At 33.6% G+C, this 25,732-nt stretch overlaps 4 protein-coding genes across 10 annotated transcripts; all 4 read right to left on the bottom strand.

Annotated features, from left to right (window-relative positions):
* Positions 1 to 3,431: 3,431 nt before the first annotated feature.
* Positions 3,432 to 6,147, bottom strand: LOC111380801 (MORN repeat-containing protein 1-like). The gene is made up of 3 exons (XM_023004447.1): positions 5,052 to 6,147; positions 3,897 to 4,125; positions 3,432 to 3,748 (listed from the first exon to the last, which is right to left on the bottom strand). Exons 1-3 carry the CDS (start codon positions 5,909 to 5,911, stop codon positions 3,584 to 3,586), a joined length of 1,254 nt encoding a protein of 417 aa, XP_022860215.1. The 5' UTR covers positions 5,912 to 6,147; the 3' UTR covers positions 3,432 to 3,583.
* Positions 6,148 to 7,512: 1,365 nt separating this feature from the next.
* On the bottom strand, positions 7,513 to 10,229 carry LOC111380802 (MORN repeat-containing protein 1-like). Its single transcript, XM_023004448.1, has 3 exons — positions 9,134 to 10,229; positions 7,980 to 8,208; positions 7,513 to 7,831 (listed from the first exon to the last, which is right to left on the bottom strand). Exons 1-3 carry the CDS (start codon positions 9,991 to 9,993, stop codon positions 7,667 to 7,669), a joined length of 1,254 nt encoding a protein of 417 aa, XP_022860216.1. The 5' UTR covers positions 9,994 to 10,229; the 3' UTR covers positions 7,513 to 7,666.
* A 5,291-nt stretch (positions 10,230 to 15,520) lies between these two features.
* Positions 15,521 to 20,716, bottom strand: LOC111380788 (protein KRI1 homolog). 6 transcript variants are annotated; one of them, XM_023004427.1, is made up of 3 exons: positions 18,533 to 20,716; positions 18,074 to 18,161; positions 15,521 to 15,999 (listed from the first exon to the last, which is right to left on the bottom strand). In XM_023004427.1, the coding sequence occupies exon 1, from the start codon at positions 20,569 to 20,571 to the stop codon at positions 18,976 to 18,978; it is 1,596 nt and encodes a 531-aa protein (XP_022860195.1). In that variant the 5' UTR covers positions 20,572 to 20,716; the 3' UTR covers positions 15,521 to 15,999; positions 18,074 to 18,161; positions 18,533 to 18,975. The 6 variants fall into 6 exon arrangements, with proteins under 6 accessions (XP_022860195.1, XP_022860193.1, XP_022860194.1 ...); XM_023004425.1 differs by having other exon boundaries at positions 18,074 to 20,716; XM_023004426.1 differs by having other exon boundaries at positions 15,521 to 15,969; positions 18,074 to 20,716.
* A 986-nt stretch (positions 20,717 to 21,702) lies between these two features.
* LOC111380805 lies at positions 21,703 to 25,415 on the bottom strand. Of its 2 annotated transcripts, none has more exons than XR_002700244.1 (5): positions 25,314 to 25,415; positions 25,048 to 25,109; positions 24,883 to 24,936; positions 22,293 to 22,362; positions 21,703 to 22,204 (listed from the first exon to the last, which is right to left on the bottom strand). XR_002700244.1 is itself a non-coding variant. In XM_023004452.1 (5 exons), the coding sequence occupies exons 2-5, from the start codon at positions 25,084 to 25,086 to the stop codon at positions 22,155 to 22,157; spliced, it is 228 nt and encodes a 75-aa protein (XP_022860220.1). In that variant the 5' UTR covers positions 25,087 to 25,109; positions 25,314 to 25,415; the 3' UTR covers positions 21,703 to 22,154. The 2 variants fall into 2 exon arrangements, 1 of the variants encoding a protein (XP_022860220.1); XM_023004452.1 differs by having other exon boundaries at positions 24,883 to 24,951.
* Positions 25,416 to 25,732: the final 317 nt, after the last annotated feature.

The raw sequence follows: 25,732 nt of genomic DNA, 5'->3' as shown, positions 1-25,732 counted from the left end.
TGTGTATCGCAAAAGAATCTAATAATTACCATTATTGATGATCTCCTCTAATTCATAGTATTAGGAGTTCAAAGCAACTTGATCTTCATCCATAACATAAGGGTGGAAAATACTCCATGACTTGGATAAGATAGGGACAGCCAGCAAGGGGGAATTCCTACAATGATGATAATATAGAATCAATGCATTTGCATCAATGATTTCTATCCAATAATGAACTCAAAAAATCTAAAAGTATATTATTTATCACAATTATGTTCAAATAGACATTTGCTTTTGTTTTTTGTTTTTTTGTTTTTTTTTTTTTGGGTTAAAATACGAAATTTATCGAAGAAGTGAATACGAAATTAAAATATGATTACAATCTACCTAAATAATAGAAGTCGGGGATTGTAGTAGCGAGAAAATAAAGTTGAACAAATCAACACCTATCTCGTTAATTACAGCTACAATATTTCACATCAAAATCCCATATGCATAATGGCAATTACAAATTAAGGACCTAATATTTTAGTCAAATTTTATTTTATTTTATTTTTTTCTAATGGTAAGTGAAACTTTAAAAAATTTGAAATTTGAAATCCCATTTGCATTAGTTCACTCTTTTTCCCCACCATTTTTATTTTTTATTTTTTTTGCTTTGAAGGACCTCAATTAAAAAAGATACACATATAATGTACAGATTGAATTTTTGAGTTCTATCTCAAACTGTCGATATTGTTAACAAAAGTAGTTCAAGCTCTTACATCCGTTAATATATACCACAAGTTAGTGGCTCGTTTAGACTGTCAATTTTGAAATTCAACTATAATCAAATTGCTCATTTGAATTTTTTAATTACTTCTAGAAATAAAATAAAAATGACAAGAAGATAAGACAGAAGCTGTCTTACAAATTGACCTTATCAGAGATTTAAGAATGCAATAAAATTCCTCAAAATAAATAAATAATTCAAAGCAAGTTTTGGGATAATGTGAGTTCGGAAATATCCCTCTCAGGGTGACCAAAACAGAGACACTACCAATATTTTATTCAATATTTCCATCAATCTAAGTAAGCAACAAATAATTTAATTATAAAATACGGGACAGATATACACTATAATTAATGATATATTTATAATGATTAAATATTTTTAAAGAAAATGGCTAAGTCATGGCTGATGTGTAGTCCCAAGCTACAGAAGAATTTTGCTTGAGATAATGGCAACCTATGGTGAATTCACATGCTCAACATTGTTGACCTCAAAATTTGTTAACCTTGTAATAATAGAGGATAATAGACTACGGTATATAAAAGTCTTTATTTTATTTATTTATTTATTATTATTTTTTTATTTTTTTTTTGTGATTTTGACAGGTAATATTCTTACCCATCTTAGGTATGTAGTTGTCTAGAAATGACCTTTATTAATGATTGTTTACGGCTTGTCGTGTTTGATCTCATCTCTACTTTGTAAATTAGTACAACAATCAAAAAATGTGAAATTATCAGATTTATTCGGAATCGTATTTAGTCCATACTAATGTTGTAGATGCTCAATTGGATTGGTTCGATCAATTTTCAGTTGAAATTAGTTCGAAATTCAGTCTAATTATATTATAGAAACAAAAAATTTTAAACATGTTACAAGAGTTCAATAGCACATTTTATTCACTTGATAAATTAGAATCGGGTTTTAAAACTTCATTATTAAAAAGAAAAGAAGAATCTTTCTTTTTATTTTATTTTTTTTAAAAATAACTTTATCATTCTCGGTTCGACCATTTCCCTTATTCCATTTTAGGGTCAACGTTCAAATCGATTTTTAAATATTCATTAGTACAATTTTATTTTACAGTAAGTGGATGAAATTTCCAAATATGATGATAATATATTTTTTGTCACAATACATACATAAAAGTTAAGTACGATCTAAATATTTATTTCATCAATCAAAATTAAAATAAGTTACTTATTTCCCAATAAGGTAAGAAAAAGTAACTTAGTAAAAATGAACTTTACTCAATACTCAAAGATGTTCAAACACAAATGCTAACTAAAAGTGCTTTTACTGATTTACTTTTGCCAATGCGCGTCTGAAGTTTGATAAAATTGCATGAGATCTGAATCTGAGATGGTGGATAAAGCAAATCTTTAAGCAAAGAACAAAAATCTGCAGACCCTTTATTTGAATACTGAAAAAGAAGCAAAAAGTTCTCGCATAAAAAATTGATGAAACATAGATTATGGATCAAACATGCATGTAAAAAAGGTTTCAGATCTTTGAAGAGTTAATAACCCAAATGGCCACTGAACTTTGTAAAAAGTTTTCATTGGATCACTGAATTTTAAAAATCATCCAAATCATCACTGAATTTTGCAAAAGATTTTTAGAGGGTCACTGAACTTTTCAAGAAGTTTCCATGAGATTGCTGAACTTTAAAAATTATCTCATTCATCATTTAACTTTGCAAATCTTTTGCAAAGTTTAGTGATAAATGGAGTGATTTTTAAAGTTTAGTGACCTCGTGTAAACATTTTGCAAAATTCAGTGATAACTTGAGTGATTTTTAAAGTTCAGTGACCTGGTGAAAACTTTTTGCAAAGTCAATCACCATTTGGGTTATTAATCTGATCTTTGAACAAAGACCACCCATCCGCTCCCCTCTCCTGCCCTCCCCTCCCCTCCCCTCTCCTCTCCTCGCCTCTCCATCACGTGCTTGCATAAGAATAATGAACAATCTTTCAAATTATTCAACTTGAAGATGAAAAGGGCACATCACTCACGAGTTTAAAGAATTATGGGCACCCCACATCAAGAAAAGTGCCTGTTTTTTTCTTTTATAAATTTTGTGTTTTGATTTTGATTATATATATTTGATACGCTGAACTCGATCATGTGGGATCATGTGCTCTGATTTATTCATTTAATCATATACAATTTAACGTATTTAACGTGTAATAATGTGTTGAGATCAATCATTTATTTTTTGCGTACTTGTATAGATCGATCTTTACAATATGTATAGAAAAATATAGTTCAAAAACCAAATACGGACCAATATGAGAGAATCTAATGCACTGGACCTCGAAAAATAATAATGATCATTGAATGTAGTGACCAAAAAATGTCCATTCTCGATTCAATCCCCTTCGAAGATTTTGAATTTGCTTTTTTGCTGTTCCCTTCTCAAACTAAAACAAAGGTCAAGGGAGACTTGTTCGTAGATGTCACTTTATTGCCAATTCTTCCCATATTTTTCGCAGTCGTTCCAAAGTTTTCGAATCTAAATATATAAATCCTTTATTTGTTCAAAGATGTTACTTTATTACTTTTTCAAATCTTATGGTATCCAATCAATACCACAATCAATCGAAACATTATAGCAACTAGCAAGTAGAATTGAGCAAAATAAGAACTTGCTGAAAGTTGCTTTTTTTTTTTTCTCCCCATTGAAATTATGATTGAAACATGTACAGATTACTTAGTTGAAACAAAACCACGACATACACTCAACCTCCGACGAGTTTTTGCTTATCGGGGTGCTCATATACCTTCTACGCAAGAACAACTTAGAAGATTTAAATTTATGGACAATACTTAAACATCAGTATCGCAGAATTTTCCATCGATCCTGTTCTGAACAGCTTTAACAGCAGCAACTCTGGCGGCAGTAGCAGCTCGGTTTGATGCCATAACAGCCTTGTTCACTTGTTCATCAACCATGCAGAGTTTTATTGCATTTCCCGCAGATTTTCTAGCAGCCTGGACAATACAAGAGAAAACGAGAGTTAAGAGTGAACATACGAGCATGTTTGGTTGTGCTTAGAAGTTAGTCCATCTAGATTTTATTCAAACTTATTTTCTAGAAAAGTAACCTTATTGTGCTTTGAGAGAGGAGTAACATTGTTACCTGAACAGCTCGCAGAACTGAATCAGTTAGCGGAAGAAGGGACGCCTTAAGTTTACCACCATCCCATTCGCCACATCTCGTCTCACCACTTCGGAAAGTATACATGCCATAACCTTGTTTTCGTCCTTCATGCCATGATCCCTCATAACAGTGACCATTCGAGAAGTGATAGACGCCAAAACCATGGACTTTATCTCCAAAATATTCACCAGCATATCTATCTCCATTTCTACAAGACAATCAAATTTCATATTTATTCTCAAGTTCCTTCAATAACTTGTGATTCTAAATCATCAAAATAATCAGAACCATCTATTGTTCCATCTATCAAGAAGCCAAAAAACTCAACAAATAGAATACATGAACTCGAAAACTTTCAGGCAACTAATCTCATACAAAATCCAAAACAACATAAGATATAATCCGATTACTACAAACTAGAATCCTCCCCCACAAAATTTGTAACCAAACTGTGTCATCTCAAACAACATTATTAAGAAACACCAACAAAATTTTATCAGATCAAACATAGAACCAATCACATATACGATCAAGATTTGCCATTGATTAAACCTTGAACTTAACTCCATTATAAAACGAAGAAAGCCCATACGAATTAATGGTGGTTCACCCTAGATGTGAGAGGGTCATCCACTTATCGTTGCAAAGTTTTCAGCTATCTACATTAGACTCCACACAGTCCAACAAGATTCACATATCGACTCGAAAATAACAGAAAAATAGAGTAAAACAGAATCAAACAGATAGAAACAAGCATCAGAAAACATCAAATTCTTATTGCTTGAGAGCTTTGTCCACCTATCGCTGCAAATTTTCCAGCTACCAACGGTACGATTACACTCCACACAACATCTGAGATTCACATATACAACTCAAAATTTAAATCAAAAGAAAAAGAAAAAAAAAAAGACTAAAGTGAAATAAAAAATTTAACAAATAGAAACAAGCATCAAAGAGCATCAATCCTCATCGCTCGAGAGCTTCATTCACTTATAGCTGCAAAATTTCAGCTACCTACACTCCAATTATGCTCCGGACACCAACAAGATTCACGTATTAACTCAAAAATTTCGAAAAAAAAATAAAAATCAATTAAACAGATTGAGACAAGCATAAAAGAACATCAATTCTCACCTAAAATGGTAAGAACCAAGGCCATGTTTCACCCCACATTTGAACTCTCCAATATAACAACTCCCATCAGCACAAGATTGCACTCCCATTCCATGACTCTGCCCATTACACCACTCCCCTGCATATGTATCCCCAGTGTAAAACTTATAAACTCCATAGCCATGCCTCAATCCCTGCCTATACTGCCCCCGATATCGACTTCCCCTCGACCAACTCTCAACTCCATATCCATCGTACTTCCCACCAATCCAGTCGCCCTCGTATCTCCCATTCGTGAAGTAATTGTACACTCCACTCCCATTGCATTTACCTTGGTGAAACTCACCTTCATAGTAATCCCCATTGCTGTAAAATTCCACTCCTTCTCTTATAATATTCTTAGCATTCTCTTTATAATCGAAGTTCGATTCACCGATGAACCATTTCACAGATTTTTCATCGTTCTTAGAGGTCAAACAGAGGAACCCAACTTTTTTTCCATACTCATAACACAGTTCCTTACAAAAACTGAAACTTTGTTGGATTCTTGACTTATTTTTCGACGCGAAGAAAAGTAAAACCGCAACTAAAATAAGCCCTAAAAGCAGATTTTCCGAGGTGGCTATGTCGTCCGTGTTGAAGAAGGCGAAAAGGGTGCATACATAGAGGAACAATATGGCAAGTATTGGAGTTAGACGCACTGAACCGGACCGAACCAGAGGTGAAACGGGCTTGCAGTGAAGTTTCCGTTCTTCAAGGTTATATATTTCTTCATCAGGTGCGATCTCGTTCATAGAAGATAAGCTGTGGATGGATGATCTGACGGTGGTGGATAACCGGAGAAGTGATGAGTGGTTCCTAGTAAGCTTTTGACCGTCCATTCTTGACAGTGAGATCCGCTGATAAAATCCTAGCTGTTGATCTTTTTAGCTAGACGATTAACTCTCCTGTACCTTGATTTTCTTATCATATACTCCGACGCCGGTTTCATCTCCGGCGATAATGCGTCGGATAAGTGAGCAAGATAAGCAAAAACAATTTTTTGGAACAAGAACACACACACAAAACCACTGCGTGAGAGAGAATTTTGTTCAAGAATTCTTCAGAGTGGACATGGTTTTACCTATAATTGTTATTTATATGTCTAGGGAAAAGGTTTGGTGGAGCCCACAATGGTTTGATATGGGCCGTCAGTTGATGATCCAACGGTGGATATCGTAACGTATATGAACCGTTGGATTGGGATTTCCCGGTATTGACGGGTAGACACGGTCGTCCGATCTTGATTCGGCAAATTTGTTATTTCCTTGCCGGCACCACATTTGCTAGAAAATTATAGTAGGGTTTTACTTTTATTTTCTCTCACGTCATATTGATATTGGAGAAGAAATCAATGTGGTTCAATAAATAAATTCACCTTTTATTTTTTTATGTGGAAATTATCGAAATAGTCAATTTTTGACTTTACATTTACAAAAATGTCACCTTTTTTAGGTCTTTGCAATATTGTCAATTTTGAAAATTTTTGGACATTTTTGCCCATCTAAATAATTCAAATATCCTAAATGTCCTTCATTAAAAATTGATTTGACTAGATGAAAAAATAGTACAAAAAACTTTAAAACATCACATCAAATGCTCTCACTATATATATATATATATATATATATATTTTTTTTTTAATAAAGTATGAAAGTATTTTGTAATAATTGAATTAGTAGTGACAAAGTGAACATGAAGAAAAATAATCGCGGTATAAATCATTAGGTATATGTTTGAGAAAATCTTAAACTGTGTCGAATGGTTTGATTTAGGTTTGAGGTTTTTTCAAACCATTTAAAATGATTTGGTTTGAAAGTTCAGTCAAATCGAATTACTTACTCCTTTTATTATACAATAGGACAATAGACTACTCCAAATTTCTATAAATGTGATCATAGAGTTGAAGGATTCTTTCTCTTTGACCAGGTGAAGAAGAAGGTCCAGAATCCTTAACAAAATTGAGATGTGAACTAAGTAAGTCAAGGAAAAAGAATAAACCACGTAAACAGTTGGAAGAAGCAAGCTATGAAGCCAACTAATAAAGCAGCAAAGCATCATTGATTTGTTAAATCTTTGCTTGACCAACTTTCAACCTTCGTGAGGATTTGGTGTGAACTATTCGACAGATTCTCACTTTGTTGTAACTCGTCTCACCTCTTGAACGAAAACAAGATACCTTTTATTAGGAACCAATATTTCTAGTTTTCCATATATTTTATGCACCAATTTCTTGCTTAGTCTCAGTCATATACATTATTTTTAATTCAAGACAGGTTAATGGGAGGTTGAAGGTCTGAACTCAAAATCATACTACTCCCTCGAACTATTTTCAATGGCTGTGGGTCAGCTCAACCCGTAATCCTGCATTTTTTTATATCTATCTATTATCTTCAGTGCATTTCATGGACCGCAATTTTAATGGCATTTAAATAAAAAATGCTTCCCATTGAAATTATGATTGAAACATGTACAGATTACTTAGTTGAAACAAAACCACGACATACACTCAACCTCCGACGAGTTTTTGCTTATCGGGGTGCTCATATACCTTCTACGCAAGAACAACTTAGAAGATTTAAATTTATGGACAATACTTAAACATCAGTATCGCAGAATTTTCCATCGATCCTGTTCTGAACAGCTTTAACAGCAGCAACTCTGGCGGCAGTAGCAGCTCGGTTTGATGCCATAACAGCCTTGTTCACTTGTTCATCAACCATGCAGAGTTTTATTGCATTTCCCGCAGATTTTCTAGCAGCCTGGACAATACAAGAGAAAACGAGAGTTAAGAGTGAACATACGAGCATGTTTGGTTGTGCTTAGAAGTTAGTCCATCTAGATTTTATTCAAACTTATTTTCTAGAAAAGTAACCTTATTGTGCTTTGAGAGAGGAGTAACATTGTTACCTGAACAGCTCGCAGAACTGAATCAGTTAGCGGAAGAAGGGACGCCTTAAGTTTACCACCATCCCATTCGCCACATCTCGTCTCACCACTTCGGAAAGTATACATGCCATAACCTTGTTTTCGTCCTTCATGCCATGATCCCTCATAACAGTGACCATTCGAGAAGTGATAGACGCCAAAACCATGGACTTTATCTCCAAAATATTCACCAGCATATCTATCTCCATTTCTACAAGACAATCAAATTTCATATTTATTCTCAAGTTCCTTCAATAACTTGTGATTCTAAATCATCAAAATAATCAGAACCATCTATTGTTCCATCTATCAAGAAGCCAAAAAACTCAACAAATAGAATACATGAACTCGAAAACTTTCAGGCAACTAATCTCATACAAAATCCAAAACAACATAAGATATAATCCGATTACTACAAACTAGAATCCTCCCCCACAAAATTTGTAACCAAACTGTGTCATCTCAAACAACATTATTAAGAAACACCAACAAAATTTTATCAGATCAAACATAGAACCAATCACATGTACGATCAAGATTTGCCATTGATTAATTTTGAACTTAACTCCATTATAAAACGAAGAAAGCCCATACGAATTAATGGTGGTTCACCCTAGATGTGAGAGGGTCATCCACTTATCGTTGCAAAGTTTTCAGCTATCTACATTAGACTCCACACAGTCCAACAAGATTCACATATCGACTCGAAAATAACAGAAAAATAGAGTAAAACAGAATCAAACAGATAGAAACAAGCATCAGAAAACATCAAATTCTTATTGCTTGAGAGCTTTGTCCACCTATCGCTGCAAATTTTCCAGCTACCAACGGTACGATTACACTCCACACAACATCTGAGATTCACATATACAACTCAAAATTTAAATCAAAAGAAAAAGAAAAAAAAAAAGACTAAAGTGAAATAAAAAATTTAACAAATAGAAACAAGCATCAAAGAGCATCAATCCTCATCGCTCGAGAGCTTCATTCACTTATAGCTGCAAAATTTCAGCTACCTACACTCCAATTATGCTCCGGACACCAACAAGATTCACGTATTAACTCAAAAATTTCGAAAAAAAAATAAAAATCAATTAAACAGATTGAGACAAGCATAAAAGAACATCAATTCTCACCTAAAATGGTAAGAACCAAGGCCATGTTTCACCCCACATTTGAACTCTCCAATATAACAACTCCCATCAGCACAAGATTGCACTCCCATTCCATGACTCTGCCCATTACACCACTCCCCTGCATATGTATCCCCAGTGTAAAACTTATAAACTCCATAGCCATGCCTCAATCCCTGCCTATACTGCCCCCGATATCGACTTCCCCTCGACCAACTCTCAACTCCATATCCATCGTACTTCCCACCAATCCAGTCGCCCTCGTATCTCCCATTCGTGAAGTAATTGTACACTCCACTCCCATTGCATTTACCTTGGTGAAACTCACCTTCATAGTAATCCCCATTGCTGTAAAATTCCACTCCTTCTCTTATAATATTCTTAGCATTCTCTTTATAATCGAAGTTCGATTCACCGATGAACCATTTCACAGATTTTTCATCGTTCTTAGAGGTCAAACAGAGGAACCCAACTTTTTTTCCATACTCATAACACAGTTCCTTACAAAAACTGAAACTTTGTTGGATTCTTGACTTATTTTTCGACGCGAAGAAAAGTAAAACCGCAACTAAAATAAGCCCTAAAAGCAGATTTTCCGAGGTGGCTATGTCGTCCGTGTTGAAGAAGGCGAAAAGGGTGCATACATAGAGGAACAATATGGCAAGTATTGGAGTTAGACGCACTGAACCGGACCGAACCAGAGGTGAAACGGGCTTGCAGTGAAGTTTCCGTTCTTCAAGGTTATATATTTCTTCATCAGGTGCGATCTCGTTCATAGAAGATAAGCTGTGGATGGATGATCTGACGGTGGTGGATAACCGGAGAAGTGATGAGTGGTTCCTAGTAAGCTTTTGACCGTCCATTCTTGACAGTGAGATCCGCTGATAAAATCCTAGCTGTTGATCTTTTTAGCTAGACGATTAACTCTCCTGTACCTTGATTTTCTTATCATATACTCCGACGCCGGTTTCATCTCCGGCGATAATGCGTCGGATAAGTGAGCAAGATAAGCAAAAACAATTTTTTGGAACAAGAACACACACACAAAACCACTGCGTGAGAGAGAATTTTGTTCAAGAATTCTTCAGAGTGGACATGGTTTTACCTATAATTGTTATTTATATGTCTAGGGAAAAGGTTTGGTGGAGCCCACAATGGTTTGATATGGGCCGTCAGTTGATGATCTAACGGTGGATATCGTAACGTATATGAACCGTTGGATTGGGATTTCCCGGTATTGACGGGTAGACACGGTCGTCCGATCTTGATTCGGCAAATTTGTTATTTCCTTGCCGGCACCACATTTGCTAGAAAATTATAGTAGGGTTTTACTTTTATTTTCTCTCACGTCATATTGATATTGGAGAAGAAATCAATGTGGTTCAATAAATAAATTCACCTTTTATTTTTTTATGTGGAAATTATCGAAATAGTCAATTTTTGACTTTACATTTACAAAAATGTCACCTTTTTTAGGTCTTTGCAATATTGTCAATTTTGAAAATTTTTGGACATTTTTGCCCATCTAAATAATTCAAATATCCTAAATGTCCTTCATTAAAAATTGATTTGACTAGATGAAAAAATAGTACAAAAAACTTTAAAACATATATATATATATATATATATCCTCTCATTCTCTCTCTCATTCCCTAAATCTAAACGACTCAATTTCCTCTTGCTGAAGGTCGTCGGCGACGTTAAAGTCCTCCATTTTTGTCCATGCTTGAAGTCAAATGACCGTTAATCGGTCCACCGTTGGTGAAATCACCATTAATCTCTTGAGGTTTTATTTTTTTCTTTCTTTTTCCATTTGTTGCTCTCTTCTCTTCTAATTTTTCAAATTTAGGGGTATTTATTTTTTTATTCTTCACAATTTTGATCCTGAATTGGTACAATATGTCTCTTTTTTTGTTGTCTATTTTTCTAGTGCTATAAAAAATGTTAAAATTTGATTTATGTAAGTTATCTATGGATTTATTTCTTGCAATTACGTTTTTCATTTTTCTTTCATGTAAATAATGGTTATTGGTCATTATTGAGAAAATTGAGTTTGAGTTTAATTTTTGAGTTCAAGAAATGAGCTAAGATTGAATTGGGTATATTCTGGTCAATATGCATAAATAAGCTCGATTAAATGTATCTTTATATGATTATTCCGGGTTATTTGAATGTTGTTTGAAGTGATGGATCGTTCTATTTTCATTCTTAAAAATGTATTTGCATTTATATATAAAACTTATGGCTGAGTATATGAAAAGTTGTGCTATTGGAAGTTATAAGTATAACGTGTATCATTTTCATCATAAATTGGCCCTTTATGTCTTGGATAACCAATATGAATGTGAAATGTAATGTCCATTCTGACGGTAGCGAAATCATCTGTCAACGAATGAATCGTCATTCTCAACAGTTAGGCTCTGAAATTCTCGACAGTTGATTGCAGAAGCCAAATTTTGTTAAGCTTCTCTTTTACGTGTAATTTTAGGGGTTGAAATGTATAACATACAATTTGCACACCATTACTACTTCATGAATTATAGACATAATAGTTATGAATCCATCTGTAGAAATAAACTATCATCCTAGATAGAGAAGTTATCAACCCAAAAGATGCTTGCCTGGACTACCGGAGGGTCCATCGACTAATTAGGTAAATGAGGGGATTGGTATGTATTATCACTTTAATTTAAAAACACATTTGTCCCACTGTTTGAAGTTTTTATCTTCATGATTTCAAACATGATTGTTTCGTATGAAAATACTGATCTAAAATTTGGTAGCCCAAACTACCGAAAGGTCCATTGACTAGATGGGTAAAAGAGGCAATTGGTATGTGCTACTACTTTCAGTTTAACAAATATATATATTAGAATATTTTGATTTCTTAACCTTGGCATTTGAAACTTGATTATTTCGTATGAAGGTGTCGAACAGAAAGTTACATGATCGGACACTCACGAAGTTCCCTATGCTTGTGGCAGATGGTAAGTTTCATAATGGGGTAGTTATACAATGTCAAATTCTTATATTTTACGCTAAATACGTTTAATTGAAGATAAACATATCATTTCAATGTTATACTTCAACTTTTGGTAGAATATGTTGTTTTCTTCCATTATTAAATTTTGACACCTAATACAATTGAAACCACTTTTGCATAGGAGTATACACTGATATACCATTGGTATCAACAATACCGTTCAAGGTGACGATGATGTTAACGTACATATGTAACAATCGACACATGTTCGAGTTCCTACTGCATTGACTAGGACTCCATTCACGAGGGGGAGCGGATAGAAAGTCAATCAACGTTAAATCAAGCAACATACATTGTAGGAGTTAACTAGGAAAATAGTCATATATTTTCAAGGATAATATAACAGTTGTTTTAAGTAGTTCATGACGTGATAAAACTTTTGGATGTATTTATTTCACAATAGAAACGTATCGTGACAGTACTTTTGTGTAGCTTTTTACTTTAAAATATTTTACAGTTTCTATTAGTTTCACAATAGCTTTTTACTATTATGTTTATGTGTAGACTATATATATGGTCTCTAGTTTCTGTCAGAGATTCACATGATAATGTGTGTACATAATGCTGGGTATTCGAATATTTGTTACGTTAAAATTTTTAGTGTACTTTATTCAATTGCAATGAATTGTCGAAAATCATTCATACAGCCCTTGTTTGAGCCACATTATTGGAATGAAAATGCATTTTTGAATAATATATTGATTGAAAATGTGTGGTTAAAAAATAAGAAAATATTTTGAATTTGCTTGTAATATTTTTTTATTAAAGAATGTGTGGTTGAAATGATGTCAAATCACTGTTGAAAAATGTATTTTTTTCAAATAATGTGGCTCAAACAAGGCCACAATTTGTCATGACTAAGTGTTGAAGATGACAGAAACAATCCGTCGGGAAAGGCAGATGAGCAATTGAGCTGTCATGCAATATGTTGTCTATGAATCCGTATTTTACTTGTGAAGTTGAACATATATTTGCCAGTCTGGGAATGATGTGGGAATAATAATAACGATGTAAGTTGAAGATGGTAATATAAGTTGAGAATGTGTTGCGGAATGCTGTAAGTTGAAAATACTTTTATGCAAGATATGTACGCTTCAATGAAATCAATAAGTTATAAACATGATAAAAAGGAATAAAGATAATGAAAACGTTAAATTGCTGATTTTTTTAATGTACAAAAATCACTCTACCTCTAATATTGTTGTAAATAATTCAATCAAAATTTGTAATTGTCATCCTCCATTTCTCCATAGCAATACGATTTAACATTAATGGTGTTTATCATTTATGCGTCAATTGAGTCCACTATTTACAACTTAACAAATAATGTATTTTGTGGGGATTAAAATTAGATTTTTTTTAGTGGATTGTAATAGTAGTTTTTGAATGTTGTGGTTGAATTATTTTCAACAGTAGTAGAGTTTGATAATGACAACATAAGGAGCAATAATGACCACAAATGATAATGACAACAAAACTATAATAAAACTTGATAATGTACAACGCAGTAGGGAGAACATTCGACATACAATGTCAACAACGACATTGAGCGATTGTTTAAGAAACTTGTATTACATTGGGGGTTGAACAAACTTTTCCCTATGCGACACGATGAATCTCAAGTGATGACTCATACCAGAAATATTAATATTGCAAATATGAGAATTTTGCACATTCAGATCCATATAATAGCAAAAAGAAAAATAAAGGCTTCCAACAGTTTTCAAGTGTCGAAGTCGATAGTTAAATTGTCTATCCCGACAGTGAGTAAATATCGAGTTCGACATTTGAAATGACTAACCTGACGGTTTCGACTACTCTACTCGACATTTGAATTGCCATAAATTTCGGGGAAGCTTGAAAACCATGTGTTTCGTTCTTTGGAAGAAATTATTGAAAACATTAATGATGATAATCAATTCTCAACTATAACATCACAATATCTTCCCACAAATAAATAAGGAATGATTCAATACTTCATTAAATATGAAATCTTTCACATTTTTCTAGAGGATGTTGATATTTTTTCCTTTTGAAAAATATATCAAAAATAAAACACATTAATGAATAAGAGATTCAAAAATTTCAATTAAATATAACCATTTTGTATTAAACATCTAAAGTAGTAAATTATGAGATGGAAATATAAACAATTTCTAATAGCTCACCTTCGAGATTTATCAATAGCTTTTCCTTGTTGATGATGGAATGAGAATGAAAAAGAAGAAGGCAGGATTTGTATTCATACATGCTTAATGTTTTTTTTTTTTTTAACTTTTCATCCATTTTTTTAACAAAAATTCATGGTATACAATGTAATAATCATATTTTGAATGTTTAAAAAATATAAAATAAATTATCACATCACACCATTAATTGCGTTCAAATCAAGCATTTATTACTCCTAAAAAAGTGTCATAAAGGGTAAAGTGGACATTTTGTATAAAAAAAATGACATTTTTGGAAAAAAATGGTGCAAATGAATTTTTTTTATGTATTTTCAATTTTAGTGACATTTATGTAAATTCCCCTTTTTTTATTCATAAAAAAAATGAATCTGTTATTTCCATTGTTTATTCCAGAGAAAATAAATAAATTAATAAATAATAAATACACTGGAATTTACTTAATCACATGGCACTGTACAAAAGTATTTCACGTCAAGCATTGGTCGACTTTTACATGGTTGACAAGCTCAATACAAGCGCACACATGTAACAAATGGCAATCTTATAGAGCTACCAAGTACAAATTTCTGTTAATGGTTTCTATATTTTCAGTTTTCCTGCATGTAACCGGTTTACATTTTGGAACTTCTACCAAAATTTTCAATCAAAAATGTTTCGATCTGATTCTATAAACATTCCTAACTAAAAAGTACAAGAATTAAGTCAAGTTGCTAGAAAAATTTTGACACCTTAGATGACCTATTCTCACATGCGTAGGATCCACATGGGACCCGCGTGAATAAAGAATGCAAAAGAAATGTCCCCCACCCATCCCTATTGTGAGTGTATGTCAACTAGGGTGTCAAAAAAATTCTAGCACACTAGCATGATTTTCGAAGTTAGTCATGAAAAATATGTTCTTGTGTGGGTTTAAGCTTTTTTCCTGAAACCTTCGTTTAAGTAAAATAAGCAGCTTATAAACCCACCCGAACATGCATTACTCATGAAAAAATTACACCCCCGGGGGGGGGGGGGGGGGGAGGGGGGGGGGCAAATGGGGGGGGGGGGGGGGGGGGGGGGGGGGGGCGCAAGGCAGCTTCCGAAAACAAAATATGCAGTCAGAACAGAAAATAAGACACAATAGTAATATGCTTCCATAAACCAGCTAATATCCAGCCGAGTTTAAAAATCCTTCCATAAACAAGCAAAATGTAAGGCATGTTTGTCACTTAAGATAATAGTAACCGGAAGCAACATATCATGTAAATGATCTATTCTAAAATTTACGACTCTTACATGCCAACTCTGCTGGCTTTCACAACACAAAAACTTCAAGAGAGAGAAACGAAATATATATTCATCACTTCAGTTTTCAATTCAACAAAACTGCAATGGGCCAAATAAATATGTTTTCACCCATTGTGGTGTAAGACATTAAACCAAAAACTCGGGTGGGAACATCCCTCCAAGCCTTGGAATTAATTCCAGTCTGAACGAAAACAGATAATGATGAGCATTCCTCCCATCTCACCACCAGCAAGTCTGTCAAGTGAACCAGATGTTTTACCTTGCTCCTCTTGATCATAATACTGGGCTAGACGATGAACTTGGTAAGAAATTTTCACAATCTGAGCGGGAAGTTTGCAATAGTCGGTTAACTGAAGACAGATTTTATATTAGAAACAACTAAAAGAAGAATCACCATATCTTAGGCATATTGTAGCACTAAACTTCACAGTGATAGAGACACAAAGAACACAATGCAAAAGCTACATAGTAAACCATATTAACCCATAGAACCTAGATGAAGGAGCAGTTTGTGACAAGAATCTATGATGAAAAGCAAGTATTTATGATTAATTACCCTTGCTAGCGTAGTATAAACAAGTTCCTAAGTTTTCAACAAACTCTGCTTCTGCGACATATTTGACTAAGCTTAAAAAATCAATTAAAAAGTCAACATGTTCACTTGTAAAAGTTGGGAAAAACGAAGTTGCTTATTTTGAAGTAAAGTAAAAGAAACTTTTAACTTAACAAATTAAGAAATAGTAAGATGTATAACATGTTTGCAAACAAAAGCTAACATTTACTTTCTTTTTAAGCTTGGCCAAACATAAGTAGAATCATCATTTGAGAAACTGCTAGCCAATGCATGGATCTGGTTAGAGCACTAGTAAGACTAAACTCAATAAGAAGTTTCTCCAAATTCTATAAAACCTTCCCTTCTTCAGACAAAATGGCTGCATGGGAAATCATGATCGCCAGACCCTAAGTCAAATCCTATCTGTAAATTGGCTCTTATTACCTTCTGCCTATCCAACTTAGTACCTGCATATTTGTAGATCTGTAACTTACCCTTTGAGACTTCTGCGCTGAAATGGGATCACAAAAAATCTAAATGCTTTCAGGTGCTCTTTGTGTTGGGTGCGGAAACAAAATTGAAGTTCTTAAAACAAGATTAAAGTTCTCGAAAAGTTGTAGATGACACTTTATTGTAATGAATTGATATGGAAATCATTATTAGTCTTTGTTTATATAGGCAAAATAATATCCTATCTAATACCTTAAGGAAGATAAGTAATTAAAACCTAAATTAAAATTAATTAAAAATCTATAAGAATAAAAAAATACTAATTTAAACAAGAAATAAAATCCTATTACAACAAGAAAAAATTCAGTCCTGTTAGTGATAGAATTGTCCTAAATCACACACACAAACACTAATTACATTCATGTTATATGGAAAATAGGTTTTTCATACCATAAGTCTTAGATTTTTTCTATTGATAAAACTTGTCATCTTTTGCAAAGTGCAAGACTAAAGTTTATAGCAGGAAACATATGGCTTCTAACAGAATGGCTGCAATGTTTCTGGGCTCCGGAAATTATAATGAGATGCCTGAGGATTGGGAACTGAGGAGTTCTTTCCAAATTACGACAGACCATCCAAAAAACATAGAAAATGGGCAAGAAGATGACAGCCTCTGTAGCATGGACACTTCAACTAGAGTGAAGTGTCCGTGTTGGACACCGATACCCCTCGGACGCCCTACTATAATCATTTTTCATTTTTTGTTAGAAATATTATATATTTTTAATTCAAAATTATTAGTAAATAACAAATAGATACGTATATTTAAAATATTTCAAGAAAAAACCAATGAAAAGTATAAAACTGAAATTATACTATATAAATTAAGAAATTAATTAATGTGTCATTGACTTGTCGTATCGGTACTTTTTTTTAAAATCACGTGTCAGTGTATATAACACTTGTCCGTGTCCAAGCATATCATAGATGACAACTATGCAAGATATTTAATATAAATTGCAACTTTTAACGAGGCATTGTTTCAATACATCAAAAGTCGTGAACTAATCTCCAGCATCCGGACTAACATCATATGATACAATAAAAAGCAATCAATAATGACGACAATAATCATACTTGAGTAAAACAAATCAAAATAACCATGATCTTGAAGTGGCAAATATATTATATTTTAGCTTTCTTCCCCTTGTAAGTTTGTGATTTATGGTTCACAGCCAGCATAGTCATTCACCAACATTATTTGGTATAAATTGCATCACACTCCAACCCTCTTCCTTTTCTCACATAAAGAAGAAGTCCAAATGTAGAACCATGATTCAGGTAGAGGCTAATGTTAAACTAAAAACATCTTCAAAATAAAAAGAAAAAATATTAAAGAAAGAGTTAATGAGTCAACATACCCCCGTTTAAATCAGCACCATTTTAACCCTGTGCAATGCATAATGTGCTCAGGATCCAATTTCTTACTATCGCAGGAGACACCAGACACTGCCGACTCAAGTTTCAATTGGAAAAGATTTGATCAGTACTTTTTAAATACCGTTTTCTAGTTTTGCATTAGTCTTTCAGCTTAAGAATATTGGCTGAACTACAAATTTATTTGTAACATAAACGGATTCCAAAATTACTTTCATCAGATGCTTGTCTAATGTCAAAACAAGCTTTAATAACCATAATTTTGATGTTCAATATAATCTTCTTCCTTCAACTTCACTTTATTATACAGAAATTCATATGAAAATATTCGTTTCTCGTCAAACTTTGTCTATTAAGAGATTGGTCAAATTTTTCTAAAAATCTAACGAAGAAAAAGATGAATAATAGGTCAAGAATAACACAAGTCGAGCTCATCGTATTACCTTCAATAGAAATATTGCCAAATTTTTTACCATTCTCTGCTCTAATGCTTCGTACTTTTAGGTTTGGAATGGATTTTTCCATACGCCATAAGTCTCGAATGTGACAGTTTCAGTTCTGCTTGACGACGCCTTCTCTTAATTCGTCTGGATAAATTGGTTGTATCACCATTCGATTCTTCCATTGGTAATTTCTCATTGTCTGCCACACTAACCACTTTTGTTTTTTCCATACCGTTACGTCGTGTCTTGTCATAATACTTGTTATTAATATTTGATGTCTCTCCTTCAAGAAGTGCTTTGTTCCTCAGTTTTTGCTGGTATGTTTTAATTCGAGGCACTTTCCATTCCTTCTCCCTGTAAGGAGCCAGCTTCTTCATAGAAACATACTGGTTCAACTCCTTGTCGTCCAGCATCAAAATCTCTTCGGTGCTCAATCCAAATCTTTAAGACTTGACAGGTTTGTACTTGAACCTTGTTTTCAAGTCTCCTATTGTATCTTCATAATCCAACTTATAATACTCCTCCATCAGTTGCTCTTTAACTGCGTTCTCCATTTCACTGGGCTTCCGCTTTCTTTTCCGCTTACCCTCTTTAGGATCATTTCCCTCATCTTCTACAAGCTGATTTTCATCTTCACCATGGACCTTACTTTTCAAAATTCTTTGCCTGGCTGACAAGAATCCATCTCCAGTCTCCTCCATCTCGTCACAACCATTTGGAAGTCCAAGCAACCTATCTTCCTCAACAAAATCAGGTTTCTCATACTCAGCTGCATCTTCATCGCTACCGCTCCCAAACTCTGGATCCATATCCTCTGCGTTGTAATATTTTTTATCAAATGCTTCCTTCATCTTCCTGTCATACTCCTCGGGATCAAATTCTTCCTCCAAATCATCCTCATCCAACAAATAATTGCCATCCTCCCCAATTCCTGCAGCCTCCCTAATCTTTTGCAATTTCTCTTTAATCTCCTTTATCTTCAAGTTCTTCAAATGCTTCAATTCCTCATTCCGCTCATACTCAGCCTGCATCATTCTCTCTTCCTTCCTCTCCCTCTGCAACTTTCTAGCATTCTCTTTCTTCCTCACAGAACCCTCCACTTTTCGTGAATGACCCATTACTCTATCCCCCGCATTCTCTTCAAACCTACAATTATAGCCCCTCTCAAAATCCTCTTGCTTTTCTATCTCTTCCTCATCCTCTGAAAACCCGACATCCTCATCCACAATATTATTACTTTTACCATCATCCAGCCACAATTCATTCCGAAAATAATCTTTTAAGAACTTAGTGTTCTCATCTAGCTTTTCATCCTCCCCAAAATATTCATCCAACTTTTCGTCAATTTCACCATCGTCCTCTTCCCTTTTACCGATGCCATTTTTCACACTGAAAAAATCCCCTTCCTCGTCCTCAACATTCGCAGCCTCCTCAAACACCTTTAAAAACTCCCTCCTTGACTCCTCTTGTTCTTCCAAAAAACTCTTTACTTTCACATTAACATCAATATTCTTATTATTCACATCTTCATTATCATCGTCACCTTCATCATTGAACTCCGGGCCCTCCTCAATTAAATGCTTTGAAACAACATCTTTCAAATACATGGGTTTCGTCCCCTTTCTACCGTCATTATTATCATCTAGGTTTCGGTTCTCATTCGTATTATCATTTTCATACTCCGACATTGACTCGGAATCAGAAAAGGACAACTTTGCCTCTTTACTGTTTAATGAAGTATCTTGTTTTTTCACCTTAATCAAAGCATCCAAAAATTTCAAATCCTGTTTCTTACTTGTTATAAGCATGTCCTCCTCCTCTTCTTCCGAAGAAGACTCTTCCGAATCATCATCTCTAAAATTGACGATCCCTTTCTTTTCCAGTTCCTGAATTCTCTGCAAGTCTTCCCTCTTCTTATTGTGCTCATATCGACGGGCAAATTCTTGATTAATCTCAATCTTCGAAACGTCATCATTCAACCCATTACCGTCATCATCAAATAACTTCACACTTCCATTCTTATCTTTCGCTTTTCCCATTTTTCGCAAACTTTTTGGGGCTTTCCTTAAATTATTACAGATTTTTTTGGGCTTTACCAGTGTCAAAGAAACTTGCCGGTGGATTCAATTGTATCCCCAGTGACAGGCGAGTTTAGGCTTAGGGATTAGGTTAGGGCTTTTGAGTTTTGTGCGTTCTGAACTGGGTTGGATTAAACCAGTGGAACGATTTAAAATTGCAAACCGGTTAATGGGACCGGTCCGGTCTGGAGCAAACCCATTTAGAATACATTTTTATCTTTTGTGCAAAGTCAATTTAAATAAGTAATCACCAACATAAATCCTCAAAACATAAAAACAGAAAATGAAATGAAAATTAAAATGCAAATCGAACAGAACAGAACATTAGGGTGCGTTTGGTTTAGTTTTCCATTTTCGATTTCAAAACGATTTTTAGTTTTCCCTGAAAACGGGGCGTTTTGGACGTTTTCTGTGTTTTGGGAATTTATAATTGAAAACGCTCAAAATAATAAAAAGTTGTATTGCGTTTTCAGTTATAAATTTTAACTCGTTTACGAAAAATCCTTTTCGAAAACGACAGATCAAACGCGTTTTTCACGTTTTCGAAACCAAAAAATGGAAAATGGCCCGAAAACACAAAATCAACCGTAGCCTTATTTTCTCTTATCTCGTCTCTACGTCGAGAATACACCATATGTTTTGATTTTTTTATTGTTTTTTAATCAATTTTGGTCCACATGCCTTTTAGAAGTGGAATCTGTATCTCTATGTTTTGGGGTTGCACTTGATGCATGTTTGGGAGAGCTTAAAAGTTGTTAAAAAATTAGGTCAAATCCAATAATTCATTAAAACTTGGATGAAGATTGCCACCGAACAAACTCCAGATTCTTAACATTGAGAACCTCACAACGAATTTTAAAAGTTCAGTTATAAGTAAATAAATTCTAAAATTAGTAATTTTTTATGTTAAAATTAAAAATAAGTTACTTATTTTCACAGTAAGGTAAAACTTACTACAGAGTATATTTTAGAAGATATCGAGGCATGCGTGTATGCATCAGGTTCGACTGGTTCTACGAATTTGTTTACAGCAACAGACTCTAAATCTTTCAACCTAGCATACAAATTCTGGACTTGGCATCTAAAGAAAGAGACTACAACACGTACCACATGTGGCTGATACCTAAAATTAAAACAAATATAAACTAAGGACATGTCTTGTAAAAAATATTGACACTATGAAGAAAGAAAAAGAAACTAAACTTTGTTAATTCTACTTTCTAGTCTCGTTCAAAACTGCATACCAAACATGACCTAATGGAATACTTGAGAATCCATATCATCCATTACGACACAAGATCACCGAAAGAAAATCCGACCGACTCGAAATCAAATTTGAAATAGCTAACAGAATAGGGATAGATGTAAATGTGCCACGAAAGTACTTCTTGTTTCATCTTCATAATCAAACGTAACGATTCCTTAAGAGCACCGTCCAAATTTGTTGAAAAAATTTATATTTTCCTCCTTCAGTTCTACATAATTTCTCTCTTCTGAACATCAATACCGGCAACGTTGGAGGTTGCAGTGGTTTGATGATGCTATCAACTCGAACTCGGCTTTTGTAGCTTAGCTTTGGCAAAATCCAATTGTTCTGGCCAAAAATTAACAAACAACAATAACAACATCAACCAAACAACAAACCCAAATAATGGCCTGCGATGAAGGGTGTGTATGCTTACTCTGTTCGGATTCCTTTGCCTTCTGAATGCTTGTACGGAAATATATATTCCCATTTCTTTGATAAACAGCCTACAATCAAATGACAAAATGATTTCGTCATAATAAAACATCTAGCACTGGATTAGTACCATACAGTAACAGGAAAGTAACTTCTAAGTACAACCAAAATAAAGGATATTTCAAAATCTTTAACTACTGTTTGACTCTAAAAGCTGAAAAAGCAAACAAAAATTTCTGGTTGAATATCAACTAAAGAAACTGCTCAAGATGTTGTGTGGCCAAGAGGGGCCCACTTGGAGACCTGGGATCTCAGCAAGAAATGTGAAGGTTGCAACAAGCCGGCCGGCTGATAGGCGAAAGAGAATCAACTAGTTTAGTTACCCAATTGCACACGTCAATATCGCTAATCATAGGAATTTTGTTGAGAATTATATCCTTATATTCTTACAGAAAAAGTAATTAAGAATTAGTGAAGCTAAGTATCCAAATTTTTTCGAAAACGTGTTTCTCGCAAATCATCATTATCTATGACGACATGACGTACACCTCAAGTCATAAAAGAAATCACTTTACTTTATTCGTCCATTAAATTGATTAAAGCTTATTGTGAGTCCAGATTAGGAACACTACACAAGAATGATATGTTTCGTAAGATGGATTGGCGAACACTAGGTATTATGAAATAAAAAATAAGTCATATTATTGTTCACATTATCATCCAATATTGTCCAACACTAAATGCTGAGCATCCATGTACAGTAGACCTCAAAAGTGAATTAGGAATTCAACAGATTCAGCTCATCAAATTCTTACCTATGAGGTTCAAAACCAAAAATAATGTATGGGAGATTGAGTTTCCAAAACGGTATTTTTGGAAAGTATATAAGAATTTAAATAGTATCTGTCTATCCTAGGACTTATGACAATAACAGAATAATTGTGAATCAAGAGAATCAGATTAAACATAAAAGGCATCTCTTCTAAATAAATGATGCCCTTCCTCTATTGAATGAATGGCAAAGTTATAAATACTTGGAAAGGTGTATTATATCATCAATTCATAGGATCATGACAAAATGGTACATATCATCTTGGTTCAATTTTGACGATCCAAAAGAAGTCATCCAATATTTTATTTCTAGAGCTTCATTTCAGAATTTAGGGCATTCTTGGCTAAGCTTAAGAAGTTCACTTAAATAATAAGGTCCCGTTTGGTATGGCTTTTACTTTTGCTTCTTGTAAAAGAACTTTTGGAAGAATCTATCTTAATTTTAATTTGAAAACTAATTTTTAAAAGCACTTTCTAATCCGAAAGTAATTTTAGAGGAAGCCACATTTGACTAACTTCTCTAAAAACTCTTCTATAAAATTAGCCAAATAGGTATAAAAGCAGTTTTAGGTCTCAAAAGGTTATTTTGACTTTTCAAAAACCATGTCAAACGGGCTATAAGTGAATTTCAAAATAAGTATTTTTTTTGAATGAACAAAATTGAGAATAAGTTAATTATTGCGACATCATGGTAAAAATTACAATTCAAAATCAGCATCCCCGTTTAGTTTAAAGTAAGGGGAAAAAAGGTATTTCTAAGCTTCACCAACATTGTGTGAATATTTCATGGAAAGAATCGCCAAACATCTTCTCACCTCTCCTTCCAATATATCTTAGTAAATAACAGAATACTGCACATCTTGTAACATTCTTTGGGATTTGGTAAGCCCCCTTGACAACTAATCAACAAATCCTAGATGTCCTTGATCTAATTAACAAGTCATTATGTCCTCCAAGATCTCAAATAGAAATGGCGTCTCCAAACATTTATGCGTAGTATATGTATGGATGCATGCCGCATCAACTAATTTTGAAACCACCTATATCCCAAGCAAAACTATCAACCATGTCCCTATCAAGAATATTTACAGAGTTTTCCAGTTTACAGACCCTTTCCTTCTTCAATGGATTAAATAAATGTCACATTAATCGAATGAGAACTAATAGAACTTCTATTTATATAAAATTAAAAAAAAAATGGAAATCAAGGAGGTTTTCCATACAATACTCATATTATTGTCTCCGTGTGTAAAAGTTTCCTCAAAAAATAATCCAGGTAATTCCATAAACAAACTATACATGACAAATCAATCAAAACATAACAAACATGGAGATTTGGCTAAGCTGATAAAGTTTACTTATCACAAGATCACAAATAAGTAAGCCCTTGTTTGTCATCCATTTTCTCTCATTCTTTCTTATTTTTTTTTTTTACAGTACTTATTTTCAACCACACATTTTTCGTTAAAATAATATTATACGTAAATAAAAAACTTTTCCTTCCTTTTTAACCATACATTTCAACATCAATTACTATTCCATAATACATTCTTCCCAAATAATGGGTGACAAGCACACCCTAAATAAGTTAATTTGACAATAAGTCAAGAGTTTAAGAAAAAAGAAGAAGTTATCCAAACACGATTGGAAACGGAAAGTTACTTCAATGTAAATTATTTTAAAGCTTTTCTTTTGTTGGATCACATGCTCAATAACCCAACATAATGAAAATAGTAATCTCAATGGTACTACAATCATACCCGAGAGGAAGAAAGATTATTTAGCTCCGCTACAGCAACCTCGTGACTCCTCACCTTTGAATTCCACCGCTGGAACCCATTAGTATTTTCATCAAAGCATATAATATACGTGCATCTATCAATTAAAGCATTCGAAGAAAAAATGAGCAAAAAGGCTGAATATACCTGCTTGAGAAGATCATGATGAGATGCTGTTGTTTCCATTTATTCTTTTTTGAAAACTAAATCTGTTCCAGAATTAGAAGCATTATTATACAATACTTATGCACATTGAAATTATGCAGCAAAATCAGAAACTATACAAAATAATTCCAAGCCTGAAAAAGTCAAGTCATCTAAATAAAATTACAGGAACAAGAACGCTTAATTAGAGAAAAATCAAGAAAATCCATGCCACAGAAACATACTAATAATTATATTTTGCTATTTACCTGTTGGTAGCTTCAAAAAAGAAAAAGGACAATGTGGAAGTAGACTGAATTTTGAGCGGATTTGGGGGAAAATTAAATTCCAGAATACGTGCATTTAGGGTTTGGCCTATAAGCCAGTAAATTTCAATGCGGTCACTGAACTATCAGAAGATTCTCAATTAGGTCACTAGAATTTAATTTAGTTTCAATTGAGCTATTGAACTTCAGTTTAGTTTCAATTGATGTCATTGAACTTCAAATTTCAATTCAATTACTTAATTGACAGTCATACTATAACAAATCTTCTAATAATTCTTATGTGACGTGCTAATTTACTACTACAACATATCATAAGAATGTTAAAATTTGAAGAAAAAAAAAAAACAAACAAACACACTCATTTTAATCTTTTAATTAAAAAAAAAAGGTTATAACTGTCA

This window comes from Olea europaea, unplaced genomic scaffold (genome assembly GCF_002742605.1).
Source record: "Olea europaea var. sylvestris unplaced genomic scaffold, O_europaea_v1 scaffold221, whole genome shotgun sequence".
NCBI lineage: Eukaryota > Viridiplantae > Streptophyta > Magnoliopsida > Lamiales > Oleaceae > Olea > Olea europaea.
This window is presented reverse-complemented; position numbering and strand designations above follow the sequence as displayed.